This window comes from Gambusia affinis, linkage group LG06 (assembly GCF_019740435.1).
Source record: "Gambusia affinis linkage group LG06, SWU_Gaff_1.0, whole genome shotgun sequence".
Taxonomy (NCBI): Eukaryota; Metazoa; Chordata; class Actinopteri; order Cyprinodontiformes; family Poeciliidae; genus Gambusia; species Gambusia affinis.
In genome coordinates, this window is record NC_057873.1 from 19,379,996 (window position 1) to 19,396,824 (window position 16,829).

The 16,829-nt window shown below is 36.3% G+C and overlaps 1 protein-coding gene across 2 annotated transcripts; it reads right to left on the minus strand.

Moving 5' to 3' along the window:
• Positions 1-994: 994 nt before the first annotated feature.
• gosr1 (golgi SNAP receptor complex member 1) lies at positions 995-15,944 on the minus strand. 2 transcript variants are annotated; one of them, XM_044118746.1, is made up of 9 exons: positions 15,833-15,944; positions 15,123-15,234; positions 14,107-14,194; positions 13,876-13,983; positions 13,066-13,157; positions 8,830-8,904; positions 4,724-4,753; positions 1,819-1,901; positions 995-1,613 (listed from the first exon to the last, which is right to left on the minus strand). In XM_044118746.1, exons 1-9 carry the CDS (start codon positions 15,864-15,866, stop codon positions 1,489-1,491), a joined length of 747 nt encoding a protein of 248 aa, XP_043974681.1. In that variant the 5' UTR covers positions 15,867-15,944; the 3' UTR covers positions 995-1,488. The 2 variants fall into 2 exon arrangements, with proteins under 2 accessions (XP_043974681.1, XP_043974682.1); XM_044118747.1 differs by lacking the exon at positions 15,833-15,944 and adding an exon at positions 15,765-15,783 and having other exon boundaries at positions 998-1,613.
• Positions 15,945-16,829: the final 885 nt, after the last annotated feature.

Below are 16,829 nucleotides of genomic sequence, written 5' to 3' on the forward strand. Positions count from 1 at the left end.
TTGTTAACTGAAGTGACTCGTAAGCCACAAAAATAACTAGCTGGGTTGTTGCTTTATGCACAATTGCATATATATACTTTCCACACTGGATCATGTTACATTCCCAGAATTTATGGTATTTTATTGGTGTTTTATCTAATATACCAACACAAATTCAAGCAATTTGTGAAGTAACTTATTTTACAGATAAAAATCTGAAAAGTGTGGAGTACGCTTGCATTCAGCCCTCTTTAATCTATACGTCTACATATAGACACCTCTTCTGCTTAAAATTACAGCTGCAACTCTTGGTACATGCAATAGAGTTCACATTCATTCACATTGGATAGAGAATGTCAGTGAGAGAGGCTTGCTTTTAATGAGGAGGGGAAAAAAAACCCAACATAACCAGAAACAATAAGACCGGGTAGCGTGCCATGGTTTCTGAACTGTAACCATGTTCCAGAATAAACTGTACAGGAAGTTATGCAGTAATTCAAATCAAATTCCCTTGTCAGCAACATAATCACTAATAAAATCAGCTACATTCTAGAAAAGCATTGAGTATTTGTTACATTATTGTAAAGCTAAATTGGGCCTAATGTTGACAATCAGCATCATACCTAGATTTATATTTGAATTAGCAATTTGATTAACTTAGCATCTGCTTGACAGAAAAAAATACATTTCGTAAAGAACTGCCAATAAATTTAGGTAGGAAAAGGTTAAGAATCTGTGCTAACTTCATAGGATTGCATGTTTTTAAAGCTCAAATTGTTCTACACAGTTGCACAGTGTGGTTCAAATAATGCTACTTTTTAATGACTAAAAATCTTTTTTTGTTGTATGGTCTATAGCATTTTTATACTTTTATCTTTGTGTGAACCTACAGGCTTTCATTACGACCAGGTAGGGTCATAATGAGCAGTATTGAATATGTTTGTACGTCCTGGTACTAAACCTTTATCAGAAACGGCTTATCTTAAAACAACAAAATAAAAATTAACTCACTCCACATTTTTTAAAACACATACCGATATGAATAATTTATTAATTCACATTTTACAGCTTACAATGAATTATGACTCCCCCAAAATCATTAAAAATAACCGAAAAAGAAAAAAATATCCTTCGACCTCCTTATTAAAACAAGACAGCTTTAGTCTCTGATCTTATTAGAAAAAAAGCACAAAGCTTGTCCACAAACAAGAATTAACTGGTCTCACTTGTTCTTTTGGTCTCCATTTCCTTGTGGGTGTAAGAAGAAGAAGAAGGAGAAGAAGCGACCACCAGCCCTAAATCTGTCTCGTTATTAAATGCTGGCTCAGTGGGAACTTGTTGGCCAAATTTGATCCTGTCCTGGAACAGGACCAGATAAACGTCTCTCTGCTCTGGAACCTCCGTGGTCCTTCAATCACCGGGCGTCGTCACAGGGGAGGAGGTGAGGATTCATATGCTACAAAGAGCAGAGGAGTCCTGCCTTGTTAGAAATCGTCTGACCGGGGGAGGTTAATGGAAAGCATAGAGCAGGAGGAGAATGGTGCAGACGCCGATCACAGTGCCGAGGATGAGGGAGTCCCTTCTCTTTCGCAGATTGACTCGCTGGATGAGACTGTTGATAGTTGGGAAACGATCTGAGAGTCAAAACGTCAAAGAAAATATCAAATGAAAACCCACTGTACTACCAGTGCTATAATATCTCTCAATACATCAATACATTTGATCAATTCTATTTTTCTGTTAAAACAACAAACAAACAAACAAACAGGTTGTTAAATAGCAGCAGCAACGCTGTGTTCCTGCACACACAGGGAGACCCGTGTGGAGTGTAAAGGATACTGGCCAGAGTGTTCACCCTGCTGTGTATGGATTTCAGCATGCCCCTCTGTGAGGTCATGTTCTCCTTGGTCGCCATTGCAATGCTGAAGAAAGAGACGAGATAAATGAGCAAGAGGCAATACTGCAACATTTTAATAAAGTGACATTTTACTGCAAACAACACAAAATTGAATTCCAGTGTGAAATGTTTTCTTTATAGACGTTAAAAAAAAATTTCTCATCCTTGATGTAAGGAAATCTTTGACCTACCAACACAGATCTTAGATGTTTCTGATGTTCTAAGAAATACAGAATCTAATATTTGCACAATATTTGCACTTCTCCTTTAGCTTTTCTGTTCTGTTCTGAAAATGCTGCTCCCTCTTGCAGCTTGAATGAACATAAATGAATTTGAAAAGGATCAGAAGTCTCATTTATAAAACATTTCGTAAAAGAGATAGTGAAAGTGGACGTTGGCGTACATAAAATTTTTTTTAAAAAATCCAGATTTATAAAACAATTAACACCAAAAAGCAATTTTCCCATTCAACCATAATTGGTCAAAGTACTTCATGAATATTGAGGTATATTTAAATGATTCACCCGATCAACGTTATTTAATGGTCATCAACAAAATGAGCGCATGTATAGGTCAGAGATTGCGGGAGGGAACAGACATTCTCCCATCAAGATTTTTATTTTTTTTATTTTTTTTTAAACACAACCTTTGCATGGAAAGTGACATATACAAGTTTCAGAGTGTGCCTTGTCCACACACCATGCATAGAAAGGAGAGATCAGATCTTTTAGTTTCCACCACACCGGTCAATGGTGAAGGCCAATCAAGCAGTAATTCTCTGATTTTGGTCCAATTTCTTAATAGATCTCCAACTTTGGAGTTCCACTGCTATTTTGGGCCTCTCTTGCTCTCAAATCTGGACTTCGGCAAGTTTCAAAGGACGAACGTGCAACTGAGCAAAAGTTTCAGCCAGAGTCTTTGGCATCTGATAGACACACACGAATCAATAGAAGACACTGAGCCAGTCTTTGAATCCTTAACTAATGCATTCGAGTTTGGTGGACCAGCCTTGACAAATGTTTCTTACAGTTATATATATCAGCCATTATTAATTACTTTGGACATGACTAATGTTTAACATAGATATTTCAGCATTTAATCTAACTCTCCCAACGCAGGAAGACGGATTCATAGAAGATAAGCCCAATGACATCACTGCAGTTGTTTACCTGAAATATTTGTTGTAGCCGAGTGACATAAACAACACAGTCAGCATAAATTTTCAGCGTGTAGGAGGAGATATGAGTAGGAGTACGGGTGGGCGAGGTCCCGGGCCCTCCTGTGACTGCAGACTGCTGAAGGTACGGTCCGCAGCGTTGGCCTAGAGGTGTGTTTTAGGGATCATGTTCCCCTAAGTCAGGAGGAAACGCTTTGCTGACTCCAGCAACCTCGACCAGCCCTGATCTCTGTGTAAACCACCTCATCAGAACAGAGACTGAGGATAAAGAGACACTGTATGCAAAGAGTGGAGATCTCTGCCTCAGGTTTACTTTAGGCTAAATCCAAAGAAGACGGATTGTTGCCCTGCTAAGAACAAAATATATATTTTTTAACTATACTGTTCTCTAATGTATGCCAGAGTTATTCCAGTCACTAAAAAGGTGTTCATACCCAAAGATGAATCGTCAAAATACCAGTGGAAACATGCAATTATGATAAGAGGCTAATTTCTGCAGTGCTAATAAGGATTTTTGCTCCACTAATATAAGGTGTTGAATAACTCTGGATGAGCCATTTCTTAATTTAAAATACAATCACATTCTCTTTCAAAATTGATACTCCTGTCTTTGTTGTATTATATTTTGAAAGCTGCCGATCTCAATTCTTATCAGAATCAAATGAAAATCATCAAGTTAAATCTGTCAGGTATATGAAAAGAAATTGGGCTCAACTATAAATCAGAATTTGTCAGAATTTGTCAGAATTTGTCAATTCTGAATAAAACAAACATAACTTACTAAATATATCACTGATAAAGTGAGTCCATGGTTCTTATACAATTGGCTAATATTTATTGCAGTCCAAGCACTTTGCCTAGTATTAATATTTTGTCAAGTGATTTTCAATATATTGTGCAAGACAACAAAATTGAGATGTTACTACTTAAGATTGAAGACTCAAAGCTAGCTCCTTTTAGCATCACTGAAGTGTTTCTATATACAGTCAGAAAGGTGATAGAAGTTCAAGGTTTTTGAAATGTGGTTCATTCAGGCAGCAAGTACGACATAACAGGAAGGTAGATCACATCACTGATACATTACTGGATTTTTTGCTTTTTTATGTTTTATTTTTTGCTAAATGTGAAAATGGTGGGAATTTTTTAGATTCCTCAGAGTTTATGTAAAGATCTACATTCTCTGCTGTGTTAGCAATGCTAGCCACCCTGATCACTAACACAAGATGCTAATGCCAGTTTAAAAAGACTACTCCAATCATTTTGTTTTTATTTTTAAAATGCCTCAGCTTGAAATACACAGCTGAGTCTTTGAATTTTGCTATTCATTCAACAGCGTGAATGACAAAAACTCTTTTTTGAAAGTTGTTTTCTCATAGTTCAAAAACAGAAATTCATCATTCCCCAAGAGTAGTATTAAATATTTTTTTATACTACAGATTATTTTGGTTGGGCAATTATTCACTTCCACCAGCCAAAAATATCCTTAGATTGTCATTTTTCTTTCTCTGGACTGTAATTTCTGTCATATAGCTCAGACTTTTAGCAAACATCCAGCCAACCCTAGCAGCAAAATATTTTAACCATGCAACATTAGTCAAAGCTTATAGAAGATGGGAGAGGTTTTTATAGCAAAATACGAGTTCACACATAAGACAGATGCTAAGGTTTACCTTATTGTGTCATCCATCAGCCGGTCTGAGCTGTAGTTTGGAGGCAAAGCAGAGAAGACAACATTGATTAGATATCATTTTTCTAAAGTAAAAATTGTAAGTTGGCTATACACTTCATAGCATTTCGTTGTAAGTTGAAGTAGCTTTGTGTTTGCGGTCAGAAACTTTGAAGACAAAGTCATTATTACTGGATTTTTACCAGGTTGTGATATAAACACAACTGCTATTGGGCACCCATGACATGATTTCAGTCTCTCACTGCTTCCTGAGTAATACAGATCTGAGTGAAGATGAAGAGAAAATGAAAGCAGTCGGCAAATGAGATGACCCAAGATTGATTATGTTTTCCCTATGGATATGAAATAGATGCAAATTCTTATGTTTTGTCCCCTTAAAAATCTCTTGCCATTGTGCTCATTCAAATGGGATTTTCTGTGGTTTTAGCTTTAAGTGGGCTCCATCCGTTTTTACCTCACGAGTTGTGTTTTGCTGCAGTCATTAAACTGCTCATCAGTTTCAAGCTAATTGCCTTTTCCCAGCATGATGAATGAACCCACCACAACCACATGCTTTCCTGTCTTTTTCTGCACATGAGGACCGAACTCATGGAAAGATTTTTTCTTCTTCTTCTTCTTCTTCTTAAGAAGCATTATGGACAGAGATTTTTTTGTTTTAAGTTCTGAAACCAACACAGTTCACTGATTGTGAGACAGAAAAATGTCACTGCTTGGGACAAGAACGAGAAATGCTTATGTGGCACATTTGTCATCAATGTTATGTGGAGCGGTTGGGTTTAAGGACGCCTGTGATTGTGTGCACACAGGCCCAAAACCCTCCAACAGGACGGAAGAAACAATGGAAACAGGATTTCACAGATTGGCGACCAGAACATTTCAAACTCACTTGAACCAATTAGAAAATAACTTTCAGCTAATAAAAAAAAACAATTATTATTAACATTTTTCTAATATCTTACTGGGAAATGCAACTCAGCTGATCATAATGGACTGTTTGCTTTCAATGCATTAACAAAGGATGCCTTTTAGAGTGTTTACATCCCTTTTCAAAGCTGAAATGTGTTGGTTTTATGCCAATACATGTGGAGCACTGACTCCACCAAACGTTGTGCAAAGTCTGTTTGGAAGTGAAGTCAGAGTTTTGGGATTGTGATGTGACGCACTTCTCCGACAGGCTTTTTTCCATAATTTTATAATTATCATCACCAGCCATTGTTTACATGCATATTTACAACGTCTGGCTTCTGTAGGGGCAGAATCACGATAAATGTCTCAAGTCCATGACATACAGGTCGAATATAATGAGACAAGACCAGTCGGACTGGAGACCAGGACAGAAAATGCAACACGGTCAAGAAAAACCAAGATACAGAAGATTTTTACACCTTCACTATTTAGTCCGGACAGTCATGGTAATATATATATATATATGTATATGTGTATATATATATATATATATATATACACATATACATATATATATATATATATATATATATATATATATATATATATATATATATATATATACATATACATATATATATATAAAACTTATATTGTATATATATAAGGTTTTGATGTGTTTTTAATTTTTAACAAATATTGGTAACCTTTGCAGTAAGGAATAATGACATGTTAAGAATCTGTGGTGTTTTAAACACCTCTAATGTATAAAATTTACATCCAATCTGCTGTCCTAAAGAGCAGATTGGATGTAAATTCCTAAAGGTAACAGAGGGTTTCTGATGCAATTACGTCCACAAAACGTAACTTTAGACCAAAACATTTGAACTCATCAATCTCTTGTGTAGCAACCATCTGTGCTGCCTTCAGAACGTCTACAGACATCAGCTCAGATTGTTTCCCTGCAGTCCCTCTTGAATGTTTACAGCCCTAAAGCAATCATGTGCAATTTTACCCTCTCCTTCAATCTCCCTTTCATCCTTCCCATACAATATGGGTGGTGGCTTAAATGTATAACTTCATGATCAATATCTTGATGTGTCTGATGGGTTAACAAGAAAGGCTAAGTGCCTTCCTTGTGAAAAGGGAGAGTGTTTAGCACAAAATAGGCTTATTGTTATAATATCTTTCATGTTTTTTTCAGACTGCTAGTTAAACCACAACGTTCACTTTTAGGTTTTAGATGTCAATTTAAATTGTACTGAAATTTTTGCCAATTATTTTATCCATAATAAGAAACAACCCATTGTAGTCTTAATGCATGCAGGTTCATATTGAGGCATTCAAATATTCTGTCATGTTTCATTTTTTTTGCTATTTAGTTCAATTATTAAATTTTTCATTTTACAAAATTTTCTTGTTTTAAATTACTACACAAGACCAAAAAAAAAAAAAGAGCTTAAGAAGTACTCTATAGTGTGCAGTATATGGCATTGTTTACACTTTGTAAATCAATTTGTATAATCAATTCCTAAATATGCATCACTTTTAAAATTGCTTTGATGGAATAGGTAATTCAAAATTTAATGATATTATATTTAGCTGAGATGTACTGCTACTTTCACATTATCTTCTTCTTTTAAGTCTACACATTACCATCTAAATCTTTTGCTCAGTATTCCTCATCACTCCCACACATTAATCTAAATAATCTTCTCAAGTGCACATAATATAGCATTTGTCCTTCCCAATGTTTCAGATGTACTTATAGGTGTAGAAATTTGGAGGAGTGTGTTTATTTAAATCAAGTAAACTCTTTCTCAGCTCATGTTTGCACCAAAAGCAAGTCTGTCTAACAAAATTAAGACTTTGATGGGATGTTTCTTCAGTTTTAGTTTTTAAGACCTGGAAATAAAAACTTTGAAAAAGAACAGACTTTAATTTCATCGTTTTGTATAAGCTCCAATTGACTAGAAGTCTGATCAGAACCCGTCGGTAGTTTATTTGCTTTCTGTTTGAACTTGTGTGCACGGCAATGTGTGCCCTGCTGATATTTCATTTTCCTTTCCACACAGGGCGCATCTCGCACTCCTCAAACGCAGAGAGAGAGAGATTTCACAAAGCACACGCTGTTGACAGTTCTCCATGCTCTGCCAAATAACAGCAAGAAAACACTTGATGACGGTTTTGATTTGACCTTCTACGTCATAAGAAACAAAGCTTAACAGTTTCAGGATGCGGTGTGAATGAAAAACTGATATCATCAACGATAGGTTTTGCCATAAAAGCGATGTGTTGCTTCTGTATAATTACACTGCAAGTGTTATAATACTTAACATGAAATAATCTGAAGCATTTATTTAAATGAATGTGGATGTGTTTTTAGGCAACACTTCAAACTGAGAGATATAATGGACAAACAGAAAGAGATGATCCAAGACATCAAGAGAACCATGCTCTTTCGTAAGTCTGGTTCATTTTTGGAAACAATTTTCAGATGCCCAAGGTTTCCATGCCATCTGGTCATTCATTTATATGCAAATTTAAACAAAATGGGAATGTCCAACCAGAACTATTCAGGAAGGAGACGGGTTCTGTGTCCCAGTTATGAATTAACTTTATATATATATATATGTGTATATATATAAATGTAAGTCAAAGGAAGACAAAAGGAGTGAAGAAGCTGACTGCAGCAGTAAAAGTGTTATTTTCAACAGATGTCTTTATTTTCAGATACAGCACTGTGAAGTTGCGTATGTTTGCGTGTGTGTGCGTGTGTGCGTGTGTGTGTGTGCGTGCGTGGGGGTGGGGAGGTGCGTGGGCATGTGTGTAAGCAAAATGGACTCAGTTACAGCAGTTCTGTCAGGATGACCGGGCCAAAACTCCTGCTTGATATTGCAAGATGTTTGTGGATGGACACAGATCGTTTGACCAAAGCAATACTAAATACTAACAAAATGTACATAAACTTCTAAGTTTCAGGAAAGTATAAAACAAAAAGAAAATCTCTGAAGAAATTATTACTTGTTATTTTGGCATTATCAAATAGAAACAAGTCCAACAGGAAGGGGGAAAAGGGCTGTGTGTTTGTATAGTTAATTTTATCTACTGATAAAGCTCCACAAAAACATTTAAATTTGAGCTGCATTGAGTAATCAGCCAGGTAAACTGCTGTGGACTTACTTTCTAAGATGCTCGTGCTCCTTTAGAAACAGCTCTGTTCTTCTGTTGTTGACTCCTGAACCACTCTTATACGTTCTGAAATAATAAAAGGCAAAAATGAATACATCATCTAATTAAACCATGTTTTAGAATGTGGTGTGTCACAATACTTATCTATCCAACACTTGTGCAAGTATTGTTTAAGATATTGAAAACCCAGGACTTAACAAATATCAACAAACCACTGTTCTTTTAAAACGAAAATTGCCCAGTAAGGGAAAGATCACCAAAATTTACCAGTGAAGATTTTTCTAATTGTTCAGATTTTTTGTGGTGAACTGATACATCAGAAATGAATCTGATCCACAGACATGAGGCACTGACATAACTAGAGAACAGAAGGGTTACAGTCTAGAGCAACTGAAAGTTTTGATACAAGTAAAAAATTAAACAGGCGAATGAAATTAGACAAAATGGAATAAAAACTTGAAAGCAGGATAAGTTGTCAAATTGACAAAGAAGCAAAAACAATAAACAAGAAGCTGCTCCTGACTCTAAACTCATTACTCCCATTCACTTCTGCTTGATGCAGCTCCAGTCAACAGCATGTGAAGAGATGAAAACCACACACTCTCCTGTGTTTCTGTCCATTTAACACAGCCCCACCTTCCTGTTGGGCGAGAACCGATAAAGAGCACAGAGGGATGGAGGGAGAACTGTGCGCACATATATAACATTAACATCCTACCCCACCCATCTTACAGGAAGCAAACCGAGAATAAATGAGTTTTCTCCATCTCAAGCACAGTGTTGAAAGCCAGTGGCAAAGAAAAGATATGTAGTGTATGGAGTGTTGCCTTGGGCTCCAGCTGGCTCCCCCGTCAGCAGGGCTGATGTATTCGTAGGGTCGGAACTGCCAGTACTGACAGCCCGCCGCATCACTCCAGCAAGGCTTTTTAAAAGGGCACCAATGTAAATCACAGACAAGCTGTCATTTTCACTGCTGACATTTAGAATGAAAGGAGCAGCAGAGGAAACGTTGCTGCTACACTCAGCGCACACAGTAGCTGCAGCTATTATGAATGGATTATGGGTTCGAATGTCTACATGTGAGGAAATACTTTGCATTAAACACAAAAGGAATATGATCATAGCTGCTTGGGAGAACTGCACTAAGCCTATTCTCTCTTAATTAGTATTCATGCTGGTGTTTCTGCAGCATAAACAACCCTCATTGTGGGCAAACCTAAATCACCACGAAGATCTTTACTGCCCCCTACATGATGCAAAGTTCAGGTGCAGCAGGTTTTCCATTTTGTTTTACAGAAAGATTTAACCACAGTGTAGCTTACAAACGTAACCCGAGCATGAAAAATAATTAATATAATGCATAAAATAATGTTTATCAAACTTTTTATGCTGAGGCAGCCCTTAAAGGAATAAAATTGTTGACTCTGTAAAAACTTAAAACATTTGTCAAATTAAATTTTAATTTGAGGAAAAACTAAATGTACATTATTTGTTTAAATTTCCTCTTGTAGCCAAAATAGCAAGACAGTTTTCTTATAACTGTGTTTTCTCCTACATAAACAAGCAAATAGTCAATTTTCACATAAATATCTGATTAGCATCACAATGCCTCAGAAACAAATAATTTATCCTCTTTCAGCCTTAAAAGGCTTAACAGCTGGTTTGATTGGAAGAACATCATTTGCTTCTTTCCCACACCACTACAAAATCTTTATACACAACACCGCTGGAGAAAATGTCTCGGAGAAATGTAGCAAATACAGCCTTTATGGGTTTCAATTTTCAACATCCATTTCCTACATCTCAAAAACCATTTTTAATTTTAATATTCAGGAAGCTCATCCTTTGGGACTAGAGTGGGATGTACTTAAAAAGAGGGATTAGTATTATTTAAAAATGTTATGACATTGAGGCAATGCAAAGAAATTCCTTTTCCAGCATATTCTCAGAAAAAGAGATCTACATGATTAAAAAGAAAATATAAACATGATGAAAATGATGACAGGTTGAAAAACAGTTCATGATGTTCCAGTAGCTTTAATTCAAAGGCAGCTATAAAGAAATGGGTTTTTGTAGCATTTATAGGTTTATTTCAGGTCTTCTCAGGCTTCTGTTTGCTGTTTGAGTTGGGCTTAAGCAATTTGATAAATCAAACATCCCAGAGAAGAAAATTAAAGTCCAAACCAAGCTCTCATCTTCCTCTGAACAATTTGTGTCAGTAAGAACGCGTTCCGGACTCATTCATCTCCACTGCATAAGAATGTTTGCTATTTGTAGGTGTTTAAAGAAACTCAGTGTTTCAGCACTTTTGCAGTTTTTTGGAGGTTTGTTCAAGATTTGTAGTGAATAGAAGCTAAATGCTGCACACACACACACACACATTGTATTCTGGTTGTGGAGATGCAGTGCAGACCCAGGAAGCCTGAGAGGTCAGAAAGGTTGATACAACAACAGGTTGCTAATGTATTGTGGTGTTAAGCCGTTCAGCGATTTATAAACTTACAGATGTGTTTTAAAGTCCATCTCTGAGCTATAGGGAGTCGTTTAAGACTTTAGAACCGGGGTGATGTGCTCTCTCTTTCTAGTTTTAGCGAGAACATGAGCAGCAGCGTTCTGTTTCAGCTCCAGTTGTCTGACTTTTTTAGGCAGACCAGTGAAATTATTATTTATTATCGTAGTAGTTAATGCAATGAAAGATAAACACAATAAACCAGCGGTTGGAATATGGGTTGCTTGATAAAAACAGAATACGACATATTTATCTGAAAAACTAATGCCCCAAATATTTTTGAAAAGAATATGTTTTAGCTGCTACATATGTTTTAGCTTATATAAGCATTTTGAGAGCTACCTGCCTCAGCATTTAATTTAACAGTATTCTATAAGTCTGTAGTCCTGCTGAAAATCTGTTAATTGCTATTAATATTATGCAGAAAAGTTAATCTGGCTACCAGGGTAAAGTCACCAGAAACAAAAAGTAAGACGCTTTAGATAGTAAAAAGAGAAGTGAGACAAGCTCTTCTGGGGAGTTCCATATGTTGCAACTACTTTAAATATGGAATAAAGTGACCTAATGGCTTATGGTGGATGTGTGCCTGAATGAGGCTTCCGCAGATGTCTTCATCTTAGATGGAGTGGGGTAATTAGGAATCCTGCAGTGCTCACTGTAAGCTTACTGCAGCATCTCACAAATCAATACACTATTACAAAAAAAGGCTGTAAGATTCATGGTCTGAAGGGGGTGCCAGCTCGTTTTAATACACTCACTCAGAAAGGAGTCAATCTGAAGAAAAGGTGCACCTTCTCAACGCAAAGCCAAGGAGGCTATGAATCTTCAAAGGCTTCAATACCAAACATTTTCCAAGAGCAAGTCAGGTCGGAGTCTTGGCTCATCGTCCTGTCCAGTAAACAAACTCAACAACATCTGAGCTTACTGAGTTTACTTGCTGACACTCAGGACAAGAGAGACAGATGGATTTGAATATTAATAACAAAATAGCTATTTGTAATTTATCTACAATCAAATATAACTTGCTCTCTTAAAACTGTACAATTACTTGCAAGGACCTATGTCTGTGATTCATCTTTTATTGAACCTTGTGTTTGCATTTGCAATCCATAAATTTATTACCGTTTCCATCTTAATCCCATCTTTATATTGTTGAGTGTTGGCACATATCTCAAGCAGTCACACAATGGACAGATCACCAGTCCATCACTGGGTAACATAGTCACACAGGACTAACAACTTGGCACACAGTAACTCATACCCGAGGGCAATTTCGTGTCGCCAATTAACCTGAGAGTTATCTTTTTGGTCGGTGAGAGGAAACTGGAGCACTCGGAGAGAATCCATCCATGCACAGGGAGCACATGCAAATTTCACACAGTTGCTGCAAGGCAGCAGTGGGTATAATGTTCAGGTCTAAATGTTGAGTGTGATATCTGAATGCTAATGCACACAAATACAGGTTTATGATCATTTGAAAAACAAACCAGCATACAAATGAAAATGATTTGTAAATGACAAACTGAAATAAACATACGTGCATCTTATTATAGTCTGACCTATGAGATGTAAACGGTGAGTGAAACTGCTCATTCATCCATTCCTTCAGTTTGTACAAACCTGAGTGCACTCAGCATCCAAGTTGAATCTAGTCGCCATTATAATTTTGCACTTCCCAAGTCAAATGTAGGTGAATGAACAGAGGATTGAGTACTCACTCAATGTCTTTCCTGACAGATCCTAAAAGATCTTCCTTTTCCCGGATGGCCAGAAAGTTTCCTTTAGTTTTGTGAAATTCGTGAGTGTAGTCCTGAACAGAAACAAGTAAAAGTAAAATATCTGTGTCAAAAGAAATAAATACATCACAGAATATTTCAATTCCAGCTAAAATTATTCGGCCCTCGTTTCAAATTCGGTTTCCTAATAGGATAGAGAAGCTGGTGAATTTACTGATTATAAAGAGTCTAAAGAGTCTTTCATTGTTAAGTACATACCTTATATTAGAAATTAAAACCTGCCTTCTCGTTAATCTGGTGGCCATCTTTGACACCTCCATTTTACATTCATATGCGCATATGAATTTAACTTTAAACTTGTGAAGAATGTTTTCAGCTCTAGTGACATTCCAGGACTTTGCAATCTTTATGTATCCTTTCGCTTGTTTGTTTGAGGCAATGATTTTTTTTCTCATAACTCTTTTTACAACTGTCTTCACCTTACCTTATTTCTAATATGCACATGTATAAGGACTTCTATCTCAGTCAGAGTCTGTATATGATTAACAAATGTGAACTCTTACAAAGACTTCCTCTCATGGCTCTGAATATTGTTGAGATTGTAGCATCCTGTCTGAATTTGGATAAAATCATATTATTAGTTTTATAAGTAGTTCATATGTAACATGCTTGTAGCAAAGACCTAAACAATATTCCTACTTGCAGTGAAGGTTTGATTTATTTGAAAAACAAATCCAATGGAAACCTTGAACATAAAGATAACAACAAAGAGCAAATAAGAATTTGGTTCACCTGTAGAATATCCCTATGTCTCTGGAGAGTGTGCATGAGTGCAGCATTGAGAGACGATGTTCCCGGGGTGTTGGTGTACTCTGCCATCTTGTCGTTCACTCCTGTTAGCTGAAAAAGACAAGAAAGGGGATAATCTAGTAAAAATCAAAGTAATTCTGACATAAAGCAGACTGTACCCAAGACTGAGCCTTTTCTTCTCTAACGTCCCTCTGCTAAAGAGGGAAGACTTACTTTTGCCAGCAGCTGTTCAATCTCAACAGACATGGTGTCAAACATCCTGTCCTGGGTTGAGTTGTTTAGCAGGGGCGTGGTGTCCGAACTTTAGGTAAACAAGGCATTGAGAACAGTTAGAAAGTCTACTTGTAACAATCTTATTTGCAATATACACTTTTGAGGCATAATTATACAATGACAAACCAAAAATATTCAAATGATATCAAAGAACTGAGTTATGAGTGATTGAGTGATCATTAGTCCCACCATATCAATAGGAGTCAATAGGTCAATTAAAATAAGAATTTACCATTTACTTAAAGAATACCACATTTAAACTGTGTTAAATTATACTTATACTCAGTACATCTCAGTGAATTGTTTACATATTTGTGTCAAAAGGCATCCAAGATTTTCTATATGCATTATTTCTAGAAAGCAAGCCTAAATCATCACACATCCACCACAGTGCTTAAGAGTTGGTGTAAACCATCCTTTATTTATGCAGGAAAAAATTTATCTTGACACTCATTGTCTCATTTACAGGATACACCTGTTACATACATTGCAAAAAACAACTACAAACTTGCTTAACATTTTTATAAATCAATACTCTACACTGTAAACAGGTTTTTTGCTGATAAACACAAGAGCTTACAGACAAATTTTCAAAACACTGATAATTTTTTCTAATTTATAGAAGCAAATGAGAGATATCACATTTTTTGTTTGTTTGCTTTTACTGTGACATTACATGACAACTATGGGCAGCTACCATTAAAATGCTAAAAAATAATTAAAAGAAATCAGTTTGAAGTTATAGTAACTTAAAGATGAGTTTGAGCATTCATACACCAGTAAGTTTCTTTTAAAATCAGTAAAGAAAAGATCTGAAATGAAGAGGTCAACAGTAGTTTGCCCTGGAAAGGTTTCATTTTCTATGTTAGTTAACTGTGAAACTTGGATCATAAGTTGTAACTACACAAAACAAATAACGAAACTGGATTTGTGATTGTGCATTTGTGAAAGCTTACGTCTCTCCTCGACGTCCATCCCTAGAGCTGCTGTAGCTGGTGCACAGTTTACTAAAGGAGACCAATTTCAGGTCAAGTTCATTCTCCAACTGCCTGGCCTGCTTTCTCAGATCTGTAACACAGAATCAGCGAAAAATTAAACAACAGCGGAGCGGAACAGCTTGATACATTTGCTATGGTTAAAGAATAATTCAGTCATTAACAGTAGGTATCGACATAATGCGATTATACTGAAGTAACTGTTATTTCATTCGTATTTGAATCCGTGCTAAGAGTCTTGTAAACGCTTTATTGTTTTCTAATTTAGTAAAGCGAGAACATTTGCCCCATTAGATGATAGTCCGTCTTTGTTTCATACTAAAGTCAAGGAGCCCGACTAACGTTCTTCCAGCTAATTACGTGTAATTGTGTCGTCCTGTTGTTTTCAAATAAACACATCAAACAACACGTGCCTTTCTGTCAGGTTGATAAGCCGTTTAAAGCACCGTCTGCTATTTAACAGCTTAGGGAGCAACACTGACTTCAGTTACATGGCGATATGCGTTAGCTTGTTGGGAGCTAACTAATTGTTACATGACGTGTACATGTTTTAATAACACGGGTTTGACGCAGCCAAACGCATACCCTATCTCCTGACATTACCTGGGTGAAATTAGATGTCGTTGTGTGAAACATTTATTTTAAACTAATTAAAACCGCAAGCTCCTTACCCTCCCAGTAGTTGCTGCTTCCTATCCCTGCCATTTTTGTTTTTCTGTGACGTCACCACCTTCAAGTCAGCAGAGAGGACGTAAGGCGTGGGATTTTGTCGCCCTCAGTACAGACCGTCAGGCATGACGACTATGATAAATTATTGGTAATCTCATGTTACTTTTTAGAAATTGTATAGTTTTATATAAAATATATTACATTTCTATTGTGGTTTTACGTTTTAACTATGTTTTTATAGTAGGTTAGTGTTTGTGCCAACATGGCTTCACCAACAATTCGTTATTTGCTTAGAGTTTCATCTTCATTTGAAATCAATATCTTCATATTTTGTTAATATTGTGTCTTCTGTCACTTCTCAAATACCCTTTTTAAAAAGCAAAGCCAGGATGGAAAACAATTTAAAATTTTTCTGGCAAAGTATACCATATATTCTACTTGCTAAAAATAATCAAGCTAAACCAATGTTCAATGTGTGGCTGTTCAGCTGTTTTTGCTAAATTAATTTATCACTCTGGTGAAGCAATACTGCCCACCCACCCTTTTTGTAAAATCTGTTTTAAAAAACACTGACACTTCCTGCACCACAATGAAAAGGGGAAATGGCTTAAAGGATTTTAAAAAGTCCCTGTAGGAATACTAGCTATAGCTCGTTGAGCAGTGCCTTACAAAATATTCCTAACTCTTGAACTTTTCAAGATTGTTCACATTACAACAATAAAATGGATTAAATTACCATATTTTGAGATAGAGAAACAAAGTGGAGCAATGATGTTTTGAAAGTAAAATCTGAAAACTGTGATGTACATTTTCTTCATCGTTGTTCTTTGAAGCTGATAAACTATTTTGTGTTTTTTTTTTTTTATGTCTCTATATAAACACAAATCTCAAGTACATCTCTGCCTGTGGAGTGCAGTTGTCTGTTTCTGACCCACTGTTCCTGGCAGCAGGGGATTGTGTTCCTCATGTATAAACAGGGCTTTACATTTGTGTTCATTT

What these genes read in the sequence shown, in the direction of transcription:
- gosr1 (XM_044118746.1), bottom strand. Translation starts at nt 15,866, where the DNA reads ATGGCAGGGATAGGAAGCAGCAACTACTGGGAGG. An exon ending in AAGCAGCAACTACTGGGAGG is followed by an intron (nt 15,235 to 15,832) that starts GTAAGGAGCTTG and finishes TCTGTGTTACAG; the next exon opens with ATCTGAGAAAGCAGGCCAGG. An exon ending in GATGGACGTCGAGGAGAGAC is followed by an intron (nt 14,195 to 15,122) that starts GTAAGCTTTCAC and finishes GTTTACCTAAAG; the next exon opens with TTCGGACACCACGCCCCTGC.